This window comes from Heptranchias perlo, chromosome 21 (assembly GCF_035084215.1).
Source record: "Heptranchias perlo isolate sHepPer1 chromosome 21, sHepPer1.hap1, whole genome shotgun sequence".
NCBI lineage: Eukaryota > Metazoa > Chordata > Chondrichthyes > Hexanchiformes > Hexanchidae > Heptranchias > Heptranchias perlo.
Window position 1 is genome coordinate 7,358,166 of NC_090345.1, and position 15,007 is coordinate 7,373,172.

General features: G+C 43.5%; 1 protein-coding gene across 5 annotated transcripts in view; it reads left to right on the forward strand.

Annotated features, from left to right (window-relative positions):
* Positions 1 to 15,007, forward strand: part of r3hcc1l (R3H domain and coiled-coil containing 1-like) — a 128,228-nt gene that overhangs the window by 90,429 nt on the left and 22,792 nt on the right. For 2 of the 5 annotated variants that reach the window (XM_068002041.1, XM_068002040.1), the window contains exons 5-6: positions 7,763 to 7,858; positions 11,877 to 12,017. In XM_068002041.1, the coding sequence (XP_067858142.1) occupies positions 7,763 to 7,858; positions 11,877 to 12,017 (237 nt within the window). Of the gene's footprint in view, positions 1 to 7,762; positions 7,859 to 11,876; positions 12,018 to 15,007 lie in introns of those variants that run through there. The other 3 variants (XR_010966640.1, XM_068002043.1, XM_068002042.1) reach the window with 3 other exon arrangements.

Sequence of the window (15,007 nt, forward strand, 5' to 3'; positions counted from 1 at the left end):
TACCTCCTCTTTATCTATCCAATATCGCTACTACCTCTTCCTTTACTGCTATATTGGTAACATCCTCTTCTCTAGTGAAGACCGATGCGAATTATTCATTTAGCACCTCAGCCGTGCCTTCTGCCTCCACAAGAAGATCTCCTTTTTGCTCCCAAATCGGTCTCACCCTTTGACTACCCTTTTACTATTAATATGATTATAAAAGACTTCTGGGTTCCCTCTATGTTGGCTGCTAATCTATTCTCATACTCTCTCTTTGCCCCTCCTATTTCTTTTTTTAGATCTCCTCTGTACTTTCTGTATTCAGCTTGGTTCTCTGCTCTATTATGAACCTTACATTTGTCATAAGCCTCCTTTTTACATTTCATTTAAATCTCTATATCTTTAATCATCCGGGGAGCTCTAGCTTTGGATGCCCTTCCTTTCCCCCTCATGGGACTGTGTCTACTCTTTACCTGAACTATCTCCTCCTTGAAGGCCTTCCATTGTTCAATTACTGTTTTGCCTACCAATTTTTGATTCCAATCCACCTGGACAAGATCCCTTTTTATCTCACTGAAATTAGCCCTTGTCCAGTTAAGTATTTTCACCTTTGATTGTTCCTTGTTCTTTTCCATAACTATTCTAAACCTGATGATATTATGATCACTGTTCCCCAAATGCTCCCCCACTGAAATATGTTCCACCTGCCCCACTTCATTCCCAGAACTAGATCCAGCCTGCTTCCTTCCTCTTTGGGCTGGAAAAACACTGATCAAGAAAGTTCTCTTGAACGCATTTCAGGAATTCCTCCCCCTCTTTGCCCGTTACACTGTTACTGACCTAGGCTATATTGGGATAATTGAAGTCCCCCATTATCACTACTCTATAGTTCTTGCATCCTTCTGTAATTTTCCTGCAAATTTGATCCTCTATCTCCTTTCCACTATTTGGTGGCCTATAGTATACACCCAGTAGTATAATAGGTCCTCTATTACTCATTAATTCTAACCAAATAGATTCTTTCTTTGACCCAACTACATCATCCCATTGTGAACTGTATTGGTCATTATGCAATTCTCAATTCTCCGGATGAGATTTTAAACTGCGTGCTATGATTTGTGTCAGATATTTCTTGCGTTCAGCACCAAGGATCTCTCCTATAAGCAAGCGTTTGCCTCTAAAATCCAAAGCGTTACCTTGTATGCACAATACCTAGCAATGTCAAATTGTTCAGGGTCAAACAGAAAATATTCCTGTTGCTGTAATTTGCTTACTGGAAATATCATGAACCCTCTTGAATTCTCTAGGCCTAAAAGAGTTGGATCACACTAAAGCAGGTTTATTAAAAGTAAAAATTAATTAGTAGCAAAAAGATCAAAACAGCAGATTGCAACATTTAACTTTCAACTCCTGGTTCACAAAATAATAAAAGACTCGATGCTTCACTAACTGCCCTAATAAAACTGAAGCTGGGTGAGTGTTCATAATATAATTTATACATGAGGTTGCATCTACCCCTATAAAGCTTTCAAGTGCTTTCTAATCAATGGAATATGGAAAACTTGAGCACAGGCTGCAGAATATATTTCTGTCTGGACATGGAGCTGTCCATTCACCTCTCCCACAGGTACATCCTGCGGAACATCCCTTGCCTCAGACGAGTTCTGATTTAGAATTGCTCTGCATCAGTCTAAATCTAAATCCGTCCTCCCCAGTATCTGCGGCAACCAATCCAAGTCCTGGAGACACATATCTCAAGTTGCGGATACTAATACAAGCCTTAGTGGCGTGATTCAGAATTTATCCACCAACAGGCAACCACACTTAAAACAGCCATTTCCAAACCTTCGGTCCATAAAATTTAAACGGGACAATCCAACGGGTAAGAAATATAATGGGATTGAGTAGCCTGGGCTTTGAGGGCCAGATTGCTGTGGCCCAAGAGCCGCAGCTGGCCCATAGGCTTTAGTTTAGACTAGCCTGTTACACCTGATTACATAGAATGTACAGCACAGAAACAGGCCATTCGACACAACAGGTCTGTGCGGTGTTTATGCTCCACACGAGAGCATATTCCTTTCTCCCTCTTGTGTTTATTCATCTATGCTATTTGCCTCAACTATTCCTTGTAGTAGCGAATTCTACCTTCTCACCACTCTCTGGAAGCACTGAATTAACACACAGTGCCGAAGGTTGAAAAAGATTCCATTCCCAACACTGACATTCCTCTTCTTGGCGAGGACAAAAAGGCACCAAAATATTTTTTAAAGTGCAAGGTACTTCACCCAAGTAACTGCATTTTAGTAAGCAATAGTAAGCTTTCATCAGTATAATTTTACTATTGATTTGAAGCTCCTTCATTGTACTGACAAAGAAAATGGGGTAGGAGTGTATGGGCTTGATGGTCTTGTCCCAGGTTAATAGTGGGAACATAAAATAACAAAACATACTTTATTTGCACAATGATTTGCATCATTACAGATTGCACGTGTTAGTGCCGGTGACTTCCAGTCCATTTTTAGTTGTATTTTGTTTGTGAAGCATTGCAGTGATGCTGAGAAGATGATATTAAATTTGTTAAATTCTGCTGCTCACAGATAAAAACGTTTTTAAAAAATTGAATAGATAGATGTCCTTACCCATGGGCAAATGAGGAAACAGATTTGTGCTCCTCGAGTACTGCTGTTACATAAATAAATCAGTGGACATAACATGCTGTAGTTGCACAAATAAAGGTGCATCATTTATGCATGGCTTCTGATCTGTTCCTGGAACTCGTATGGAATCATAGAGATTTCCAACACAGAGGGAGGCCATTCAGCCCATTATGCCTGTACCAGTTCTCTGAAAGAGCTATTCATTTGATGCCTTTCCCCATACCCTTTTAATTTTTTTTTCAAAGAATTATCCATTTCCTCTGTAAAAGCTATAGTAATTTTTAAGAATTAAAATAGATAAACAGCTAGGGCTGTGGATGCTCAGTCATTGAGTATAATCAAAACTGAGATCGATGGATTTTTGGACACTAAGGGAATCAAGGGATATGGGGATAGGGCAGGAAAGTGGAGTTGAAGTAGAAGATCGGCCATGATCTTATTGAATGGCAGAGCAGGTTCGAGGGGCCGAATGGCCTACTCCTGCTCCTATTTCTTACGTTCTTATGATGCCATGCCGATGGGTTGAACTCTCTCTGACCCGTGTGCGGGCTTGGTGTTCCGTGGTGCTGAGGGGCCCGGAAGGGGGAGAAAATTGATTTAAAAGTAGCTCAGGTTGTTGTGAGAATAATGAATGGGGCGGGGGGGTCACCAGGTGGAGACTGAGGCTGGGCTGCATACCAAAGTTACGTGGAGGATGGCAGTCAGCCTGGTAGTGGGAAGGTGGCTTAAAAATAGGTTGGACTTGTTGGTAACAGGGATGCTGGATTATAACATTGTGATCAGACAAGGAGCAGGGAGGCTGGCTAGGCAACAGGGCCAGAAGTAGGCAAGGAGGGCCAGGGCAGAAGGTCCTTTCTTGTATTGACATCTGGCACAGCTCAAGTGTGGGGTAGCAATCGGGCAGTGGTGAAACAGCAGGAATGCTGTGTGCTTGATGGACCAGTTGGTCTTCTCCTGCCCGTCAATTTCGTATGTTCCTGTGTAAGTTCTGGGTCGACCAGCCACTCTTAATTTTCTTCCCTCTGATATTTCTCCTACGGTGGGGGGAGTACCTGTCTTTTGTATGCCGCTTCTAGAGATCAGGAACTAACCATGAGGAATTGTGAATGCAGATCTGCGCTGTAGCATAACGTATTAGAACTCCATAATCTGGCACTGCTGTGCCGGCCTGTGCATGGTGCATTTTTCAGTAGTAAATCATTTTTAAGACTGAATTAAATATGGATAATGAAACGCCTTTGCACACTCAGCAAATGGATTTGTCTCCCAGCCAGCAGGGTTTGATCGCTATCAGCATCTGTGGCGCACAACTGCCCGCGAGTATAGGTGATCAACATCTCTCGAGGAAAGTGTAATGACATCTAGCGAAGGTTGAAACTGATCTCATTTAAAATACTATTAGTACGTGAGAAAAGAAAAGTAACATCAAAGGAAGCTGCCAGTGTTATTCACAGGATTGGGAAAGGGAGCCCAGCGCTACATTGTACAGATCATTTATTGCCAAGTTTGTATCAACCAACTGCAGATTTTGTTCATTTGTTCCCGAGATGTGGGTGATGCTCGTGATAATCCCTCGTTGCCCTGAGAAGGTGGTGATGGGCTTCCTTCTTGAAGGAGTGATTGTTTACTAGGCCATTAAAAGTGAACCGTATATAGTGTGGGACTGAATTCACATGAAGGCAGGTCCACCCCGCCCCCCACCCCAAAAGGCATTAGTGAACCAGTAGGTTTTTATGACATTCTGGCAGCCTTCATGGTTATATTCTGGTCCCAGTCCACAAGTTGAGGTCATGGCCTATAGGTTACTAGTGCAGTATTATTGCATCATCCAGGACAAAGCAGCCCGCTTGATTGGCACCCCATCCACCATCCTAAACATTCACTCCCTTCACCACCGACGCACCGTGGCTGCAGTGTGTACCATCCACAGGATGCACTGCAGCAACTCACCAAGGCTTCTTCGACAGCACCTCCCAAACCCGCGACCTCTACCACCTAGAAGGACATGGGCAGCAGGCACATGGGAACAACACCACCTGCACGTTCCCCTCCAAGTCACACACCATCCCGACTTGGAAATATATCGCCGTTTGTTCATCGTCGCTGGGTCAAAATCCTGGAACTCCCTACCTAGCAGCACTGTGGGAGAACCTTCACCACACGGACAGCAGCGGTTCAAGAAGGCGGCTCACCACCACCTTTTCAAGGGCAATTAGGGATGGGCAATAAATGCTGGCCTTGCCAGTGACGCCCACGTCCCATGAACGAATTTTTAAAATATTATTACTACTACATACTGTGTGTATGTGTTTTATTTATATATGTATGAGCATATTCCACTTGATACTCCTGTTGCATTTTCCCTAACCTTGAATGTATCCTCATATTCCTTCGAGATTGTTATTAATAGTAACATGTGTAAGAACATAAGAACTAGGAGCAGGAGTAGGCCATACGGCCCCTCGGGCCTGCTCCGCCATTCAATAAGATCATGACCGATCTGCAACTCCACTTTCCCGCCCTATCCATTGGTTCCTTTAGTGTCCAAATATCCAATGATCTCAGTCTTGAATATGCTCAACGACTGAGCATCTACAGCCCTCTGGGGTAGAGAATTCCAAAGATTCACAACCCTCTCAGAGAATATAGGCCCATTCTACTCAATCTCTCCTCATAGGACAACTCTGTCATCCCAGGAATCAATCCAATAAACCTACTTTGCACCCCCTCTAAGGCAAGTATATCCTTCCTTAGTAGGGTACGGTAGCGTAGTGGTTATGTTACTGGGCTAGTAATCCAGAGGCCTGGACTAAAATCCAGAGTCACGAGTTCAAATCCCGCCACGGCGGCTGGCGAATTTAAATTCAATTAATTAAATAAAAAATCTGGAATTAAAATACTAGTATCAGTAATGATAGCCATGAAACTACCGGATTGTCGTAAAAACCCATCTGGTTCACTAATGTCCTTTAGGGAAGGAAACCTGCCGTCCTTACTTCAGACCCACAGCAATGTGGTTGATTCTTAATTGCCCTCTGAAATGGCCTAGCAAGCCACTCAGTTGTAAAAAAATCTCGCTAGGGATGGGCAATAAATGCTGGCCTTGCCAGCGACGCCCACATCCCGTGAACGAATAAAAAAAAAGAACTGTATACAATACTCCAGATGTGGTCTCACCAGAGCCCTTTATAATTGTAGTAAGACCTCCTTACTCTTATACTCCAACTGCCTTGCAATAAAGGCTAACATATGATTTGCCTTCCTAATTGCTTGCTGTACCTGCATGTTATAACTGTGATTCGTGTACAAGGACACCCAAATCCCTCTGACTACCAACGTTTCTTAGTCTCTCAGCTTTTAAAAAAAAATTCTGCTTTTCTATTCTTCCTACCAAAGTAGATAATTTCACATTTCTCCATATTATACTCCATCTGCCACCTTCTCGCCCACTCACTTAATCTGTCTATATCCCTTTGCAGCCTCATTGCGTCCTACTCACAGCTTAAGGTAAAACGGTGTAAAGCTCTTTTTTTTTTAACATTGTTTAAAGCAGTGTATATGGGTGACATTGGAGAATGAGCTGGGAGGAGTTACTGAGCCGGACATCATGAGTTGACATCAGCAGCTGAAGATGTAGCACTGTGGGGTTAATAACCGTATCTGCTAATGTTAATTCAGCTCCTTCACAGTGCCTGGTTCAGTAACTCCTCCCAATCAGTTTCCCTAATGTCATCCGCATCCTCTATTGAAACAAAACTGTTCAAACAATAGAATATCAATTTTTAGAGCAACTTGACCTTTTTTTCGGAAAGTTTTTATCGCTATATGCAGGGTCTGGGATCACTTTAGAAGAATGAGAGATGATCTAATTGAAATGTATAAAATTCTGAGGCTGTTTCCCCAGGCGGGAGAGTCAAGAACTAGGGGTCATAGTCTCAAGATAAGAGGTCGGCCATTTAGGACTGAGATGAGGAAAAAATTTGTTCACTGAGAGGGTTGTGAATCTTTATGTAACATACAGGATCATGTGGCACTAATGCGTACAATTTATGTATCCAAATGGACCATTGTACATAGTCACCTAACACTCTCTTTCACACGTACATAAACTCCTGATTAATAAAATAGTGGAGCCAGAATTTCTGCAGTCTCCAAATTGGCCTCTGTGTGAACTCACCCAGTGTTTACTTAATAGCAACTAGACTTTGTGGCCTTGAGCAACACAGCATCACCGTGGCAACCGAATACTACATTGAGCATTGCATGGAATAATTTTCCTCTTTTTATAAAACCCCATATCCCCTGAGCTACGGTGAGCAACATCCTGGCAGATCCGCTAACCTAAGTATACACGCACAGATAACCACACAGAGCAGACTGTTGTAAAACCGCTTTGTTCCATTATAAAGTCTGGTTTTGATTTTACTTGCGTCACTTGGCTCTTAAAAAAAAATTCTGGGAGAAATGTCGATTTGGGTAAAACTGCGTTTGCTGCCGAAACAGCCGTTTGTTTTTTTAAAAAATGCATGAATCAGTTCAAGTCTGGTCAAAACACTATTCTGAGTTCAGAGACACTGAAAACTTTTAGTACAAGTTAGGTACAAAGTAAAGCTCCCTGTACTCTGCCCCAACAATGCACCTAACCTCCCAAGCGCACCCTTTTCTAATGCCGCACGTCCTTGTGGCTTTTCTGAATGAAATTGCCACTTTGTCCCTTATTATGGACGGTTCTATGCTGTGGACTTGCACCCTCTAGATATTGGAATTGTCGGTTAGGGCCATGACTGCGTTCTAATCCAGGTTCGAGAGGTGAAGAGATGGCGCTTCCAGCTCCCGGCTGTGTATCTCTTCTGGTTGGTGGGAAGGGATGCCAGGGGAATCACTCTGTCCCACTTTCTCCAATTCCATTGTGGTGGTCAGAGATGTCTGGCCCTATGCTACGACGTTCTGAAAGTGGAACGTCACCCTCTGTTGATATTTTCCTCCGTGTGTTTGTTGACCTTGGGAATTCACCCAGCTCTGGGTGCTCAATACAGTTAATTAGGATAGAAACGCTTTGCTTAGCTGTATTTACTGCTCCTCGAAATGCAATTAATCATGGCTGTTTTCTCGACTCTCCATAGCACGTGACGCGATCAGTACCAAGCATCCCATGCTGAAGACTCGACCTTTGTCACAAGCATCTAGATCATCGAAGGTTAAGGCTAGAAGCTGTGCAGGTGAGAAAAGGACTGTAATTGGAGTCAATTAAGGCCTTCACAGTTTGCTGATTAAAGAGACAACTTAATAATCTGACCCACATTTGTCAAGAAAGCACATAAAGTGGAGCTCAGACTCTCCTGGCAGAGGTTTGTTTGGTCCCTGCAGTGGTAGTTACTCACGGCTGATCAGGCTATAGTTACAAGTTTGGTTAAGCAATTATCACACACGAGATTCCTTTTTCTGCTGCTTATCTAAATTTTGCTTTTAGGGCTGTCACTGAAGAACCCGAAAATGTGGTCAACCCACCATCTGCTTGGGCTTTTGTCTTTCCTCATATTTTGGGATCCCTGTCCGGGACACGGATCCTTCTTCAGCCCCCTCCTGCAAACAATTTTTTAAACTAAATCATGTTGCGTGTCGGTATTTGGTCACCATAGCATTCCTCCGCAAGATCAACAAAGAGGAATACCAGTAAGAGCAAATGGTTTTCAGTTGTGAGGATAAATTGGCCTCAGCTCCCCAGGCTTAGCCACAAGGGGTTACAAAGTCACCCTGGGTTCCTGCTCGTACTGATTGGTGATTGCGCTCTTTTCTCCAGTTGTGTGTGTGTGTGTGTGTGTGTGTGTGTGTGTGTCTCTCTCTCTCTCTCTCTCTCATACACATACACACATGTATATATTATGGCTTGCCTCATCTTTTTCTATTTTATCGATGATATTATTGTCAGTGGCCTTCTGAATATTACTGTCTTGTTCCTTCTAAGCTCCAGATACACTGTCCTATAGACTCTTCTTCCTCTCTACATTCCTTCTGTATTGATATCATTATAAAGACACCAACACTTAACACATTCTTCCCCAGGACCTTAAAACTATGGAACTCTTTATCTTCTCCAATCCTTCCTTCCTCTGACAACCTTTAGGTTTTTAAATCACAGAATCACTAGGTCCTGATGTACCTGGCCTTCACTTTCACTCTTTTCAATCTTTCTGATATCCTGCACATTCAGCCTTGGCCCTTCACCTCGGCTTCTCAGTAAGGGTGAAGTACAGAAGCATTGCTGATTAGAACTCCCATCAGAGTTCAGGAGCGGAGGCAAGAACAGAAGAAAAAGGGATGGATTTACATGGAATTACATCGAATTTTACAGCTCAGAAACAGGCCTTTCAGCCCATTAAGTCTACGCTGGTGTTTATGCTCCACGCGAGCCTCCTCCCATCTCACCCTATCAAAATAATCAAGATCGTTAACCTTGAACTGTACATGTTAATGTGGCTCCCTCATACTACCAGAATCAATAGCCCCATTACAGGAATCTGCAACACCCCTACATTTAATGAGATTTGAAAACAAAACAAGTAAGAGTACCAATGGTTCTTTGGTCCCTGTTTATTTTTTTTAAAAGCAAAATCAATGGCAGAATTCATTAACATTCCAACAGGGAGAAAAGGCTGCCATTGTCTGAAATATGTGAACGTTTTAGCAACTGTATTTTAACAACCTGGCATTTCAGTCAGTATGCGTGTAGATAGAAACAAAAACAGAAAATGCTGGAAACACTCAGCAGGCCAGTCAGTGTCGGTGGAGAGAGAGGAAGGTAGGGATAACCTTTCAGTCCATGACCTTTTCTCAGAACCTGCTGAGTGATCCATCATTTCCTGTTTTTACTTCAGATTTTCATCATCTGCAGTATTTTGCTTGACGTAGACTGATGTTGCTCTGCACAGTGACAAGCGCTATAAACTGTTCGTATTCAGTATGCACAGTGACATCTAGTGATTCAGGGCTGAAGTGCTATAAACTTTGTATTCAGTATGCACAGTGACACCTAGTGATTCGGAACAGCAGTGCTATAATCTATTTGTATTCAGCAATGGATTACTGTTTGGCAAATAATCTCCCTTGCAATAGCATTTCTGTCACTTTTCAAGGGGTTCCTCTCCCTCTCTTCACAGAATTGCATGATGCCCATCGCAAAACATACTGCTCATTTGCAGGCTGCTCCTCACAGGTACTGAGAAAAGGAACAGTATGCAATATATTGGAGCAAAAAGTATGCTACCAGTCTTGTGCTTGAGTGTAGTACTTGGTAAGGTTGGTATTGCAGTCGAGTAGGAGACCTGCAATGATTGCAGTGCATGGAACCTCTATTACTTCGCTACCCATCGCATTACTGTATATGAGATTGCATTGCAATGCTGATGGATTTGTTCAATAGATTACAGAATTTTGCCGGATTAACCTTGTTGGAATTTGGATCTGACAGAAACAATGAGCTGGAAATAAAATGATTTGGAAAAATGTCTCCCATCTCCTAATCTGATCATCCCTTAACTTAATTACAAGGAACATTCCATGGAGCGCACAACCTCACTGTCTCTGTGCTACTGCAGTGTTTTTCGCTATATGATAGATTCATCTCTCATTGCCCTCAATTTCATCAAAACTAAATGTTCACAGCAGGGGCACCTGAAAGACAGGTTAACATTTCTGGCAAAGAGTCACAAAGTTAACTTCATCTTTCTCTATCTGATGCTGATTGATCAGACGCCCGTTTCTAACATGATGCTTTTATTTTGGATTTGCAGCATTCGTGATTTTTCTTTTTAAGCAAACCTGATGTATTAACAGCTAAAAAGAATAGTTTCATAATCAAGATAACTGCAGTTTTCAAGCCACAGTTGAAATCGTAGCTGCTATGAATCTATTGTGTGGGTCGTGCTATAATAATCCTGTCATTGAGCAGTACATTAGGATTCTCCAGCGTACTAGAACTGCAAGGCAACAGTTGATCCTGAAAGGCAGGTGGATTACACATTTCTCGGTGTCAGGAGTTGAATTATTTCTCCATAAATCCACTGCTCCGAAATCAACTGTTCATATTTGTGTGATGCAGTAATAAAAATAGAATTTTATAGTTTAAAAAGCTGGTGGCTGCCACGAACCCTATGCTTAATGTAACATTGCATTCCTGCCTAAATTACAAGTTCACAATTGCAAATTTTACTTTTCCATTTGTTCCCTGGATGTGGGCGTCGCTGGCGAGACGGCGTTTATTACCAATCCTTGGGTGCCCTGAGAAGGTGGTGGTGGGCTGTCTTGAAGTGCTCCAATCCATGTGCTCCCACAATGGTGTTTAGGTAGAGAATTCCAGGATCTTGACCCAGCGACGATGAGGGAATAGAGGTATATGCCCATACCAGGATGGTGTGTGACTTGGATTCGATGATGTTCCCATGACATTGCTGTCTTGCAATTCTCAGTGGTTGAGGTCACAGGACTGGGGGTTACTATCAAAGTAAGCTTTGTGAGGTGCTGCAGTACATCCTGTAGATTGCACATACTGCCGCCAGAGTGCACTGGTAGGGACAGGCATATTGAAACCACACTATTACAGACCACAGCAGAAAATAACAATTAGCAATTGGGTATAATGCCCCATTAAAACTGCTGTCTGAATGTTACATTAAATTTAAAATCACACACCACATCCCACTCATAACTTAAAAAGGGGGCAACTTTATTTTGCAAACTTCAGCAAAACTGTTTGTGCGAGACAAGCAAGAGTTGACCGTATGATATAACACAACTTCATGTAAAGTGAGCAAAACCATAATTTAAAAACAAATGACAGCGGAAAAAATGTACAAAAGTAATCCCCTTGCCTTTTCAAATACATTCTAGCCTATTATCATGACAGATTTAGTGACCTCTAAACAATAAAATATTGCTGTGTTACAAAGAGATTATAAGATTGCATTTTCCAAAGTAATTCTCTTGCAGCTTTTATGAAGTGATTTACAAAAACCATGTAATTGAAAAGGAATGTAATTGTTTTAATGTGGTCATAACTGATGTGTATACTGGTATTAAATGAGCTGTTATCTATGAGTTACTGTTCGTTCCCCATCAATATGCTGCTCGTGTTGTTAGCTGGGGGAAAAAAATCCATTTGTCTCATCTGATTCTCAGCTTGATATGCAGTATGTTTTTTTTTTAAATCTTAACTTTTATCCACCTCTTTTGTTTATTTAGAATTTCTCCTACCTGCAAAGGAACGACCTCAGACGAGTGCCATGCTTGCTAGAAGGCTGGTCATTGGAGCCCTGGGTGTGAGAAGCAATCAAACCAAAGCGGAACGAGAGGCTGAGCGTAAAAAGCTGAAGGAAGCTAGGGGTAAGTTGAACGTTTGGAGACTGTTGGGGGTTTTTAGGGTTTACAGAACCCGCTCAGCGCATCCTGGGTATCAGAGAATGGTGAGGTTCATTTTACTGATCTAGATTGGAATTCCACCAAGCGTCAGATCATTAACAGTATTGAATTATGTTACACAAAGGTGATGATTTCTCTATAATTTGCTATGTGAAATAACCCAGTGCCTTGTCCGTTTCAATCCCACAAACCGTGAATCCTGTGAGCCAGTGATCAGAATGTTGAAAAAGTTATTGCCAATAAAAGGGCTGGTATTGTTAAATTCATTAATCTTTGTGTACTACATTAAATGGCTGTCTGCGAATTACTGCCCTATGAATGTAATGACAGATATCCTATGCCCTCAATATAATATTTGTAAACAATTTTACAACACCAAGTTATAGTCCAGCAATTTTATTTTAAATTCACAAGCTTTCGGAGATTTTCTCCTTCCTCAGGCAAATGTTTCAAGATCTCCTTGAAGCCTACGCATTTATACATATTGAACAATAAAACATGGTGTTTACAGACTGCCCCTGCAACTGCCCGTTGCCAAGGCAATCACCGTGTTCAGACAGAGAGGTGTTACCTGCAGAACCTCCGAATACACATTCAACAAAAAAACAAACAGGGAAAAAAAACAGAGAAAAAAAAAAACACAGAGAGAGGCAGAAACATCCGGAAGGCAGAGAGAGCCAGCAAATGACCCATTATATTAAAAACAGATAACATTTGTTCGCTGGTGGGGTAACGTGTAGCGTGACATGAACCCAAGATCCCGGTTGAGGCCGTCCTCATGGGTGCGGAACTTGGCTATCAATTTCTGCTCGACAATTTTGCGTTGTCGTGTGTCTCGAAGGCCGCCTTGGAGTACGCTTACCCGAAGGTCGGTGGATGAATGTCCATGACTGCTGAAGTGTTCCCCGACTGGGAGGGAACCCTCCTGTTTGGCGATTGTTGCGCGGTGTCCGTTCATCCGTTGTCGCAGCGTCTGCATGGTCTCGCCAATGTACCATGCTCTGGGGCATCCTTTCCTGCAACGTATGAGGTAGACAACGTTGGCTGAGTCACAGGAGTATGAACCATGCACCTGGTGGGTGGTGTCATCTCGTGTGATGGTGGTATCTGTGTCGATGATCTGGCATGTCTTGCAGAGGTTACCGTGGCAGGGTTGTGTGGCGTCGTGGACGCTGTTCTCTTGAAAGCTAGGTAGTTTGCTGCGAACGATGGTCTGTTTGAGGTTGGGTGGCTGTTTAAAGGCGAGTAGTGGAGGTGTGGGGATGGCCATAGCGAGGTGTTTGTCCTCATTGATGACATGTTGAAGGCTGCGGAGAACATGGCGTAGTTTCTCCGCTCCGGGGAAGTACTGGACGACAAAGGGTACTCTGTTGGTTGCGTCCCGTGTTAGTCTCCTGAGGAGGTCTATGCGATTTTTTGCTGTGGCCCGTCGGAACTGTCGATCGATGAGTCGAGCGTCATATCCCGTTCTTACTAGGGCGTCTTTCAGCGTCTGTAGTTGTCCATCGCGTTCCTCCTCGTCTGAGCAGACCCTGTGTATTCGCAGGGCCTGTCCATAGGGGATGGCCTCTTTGACGTGGTTAGGGTGGAAGCTGGAAAAGTGGAGCATCGTGAGGTTGTCCGTGGGCTTGCGGTAGAGTGAGGTGCTGAGGTGCCCGTCTTTGATGGAGATTCGTGTGTCCAAGAAAGAAACTGATTCTGAGGAGTAGTCCATGGTGAGCTTGATGGTGGGATGGAACTTGTTGATGTTATCGTGTAGTCTCTTTAGTGATTCCTTGCCGTGGGTCCATAGAAAGAAAATGTCGTCGATGTATCTGGTGTATAGTGTTGGTTGGAGGTCTTGTGCAGTGAAGAAGTCCTGCTCGAACTTGTGCATGAAAATGTTGGCGTATTGGGGTGCGAATTTGGTCCCCATGGCTGTTCCGTGTGTTTGGGTAAAGAACTGGTTATCGAAGGTGAAGACATTGTGATCCAGGATGAAGCGGATGAGTTGTAGGATGGCTTCCGGAGATTGGCTGTTGTTGGTGTTGAGTATTGATGCTGTCGCAGCGATGCCGTCATCGTGGGGGATACTGGTGTATAGTGCCGAGACGTCCATCGTGGTGAGAAGTGTTCCTGGTTCAACTGGTCCGTGGGTACTGAGTTTTTGTAGGAAGTCTGTAGTGTCACGACAGAAGCTGGGGGTTCCCTGTACGATGGGTTTCAGGATGCCCTCGATGTATCCAGAGAGGTTCTCACACAGGGTTCCGTTGCCTGATACGATGGGACGTCCGGGTGTGTTGGCTTTGTGTATCTTTGGGAGGCAGTAGAAGTCTCCCACGCGGGGATTACGTGGGATGAGAATGCGTAGGATGCTTTGAAGGTCTGGATCGAAGGTCTTGATGACTTCCTACAAAAACTCAGTACCCACGGACCAGTTGAACCAGGAACACTTCTCACCACGATGGACGTCTCGGCACTATACACCAGTATCCCCCACGATGACGGCATCGCTGCGACAGCATCAATACTCAACACCAACAACAGCCAATCTCCGGAAGCCATCCTACAACTCATCCGCTTCATCCTGGATCACAATGTCTTCACCTTCGATAACCAGTTCTTTACCCAAACACACGGAACAGCCATGGGGACCAAATTCGCACCCCAATACGCCAACATTTTCATGCACAAGTTCGAGCAGGACTTCTTCACTGCACAAGACCTCCAACCAACACTATACACCAGATACATCGACGACATTTTCTTTCTATGGACCCACGGCAAGGAATCACTAAAGAGACTACACGATAACATCAACAAGTTCCATCCCACCATCAAGCTCACCATGGACTACTCCTCAGAATCAGTTTCTTTCTTGGACACACGAATCTCCATCAAAGACGGGCACCTCAGCACCTCACTCTACCGCAAGCCCACGGACAACCTCACGATGCTCCACTTTTCCAGCTTCC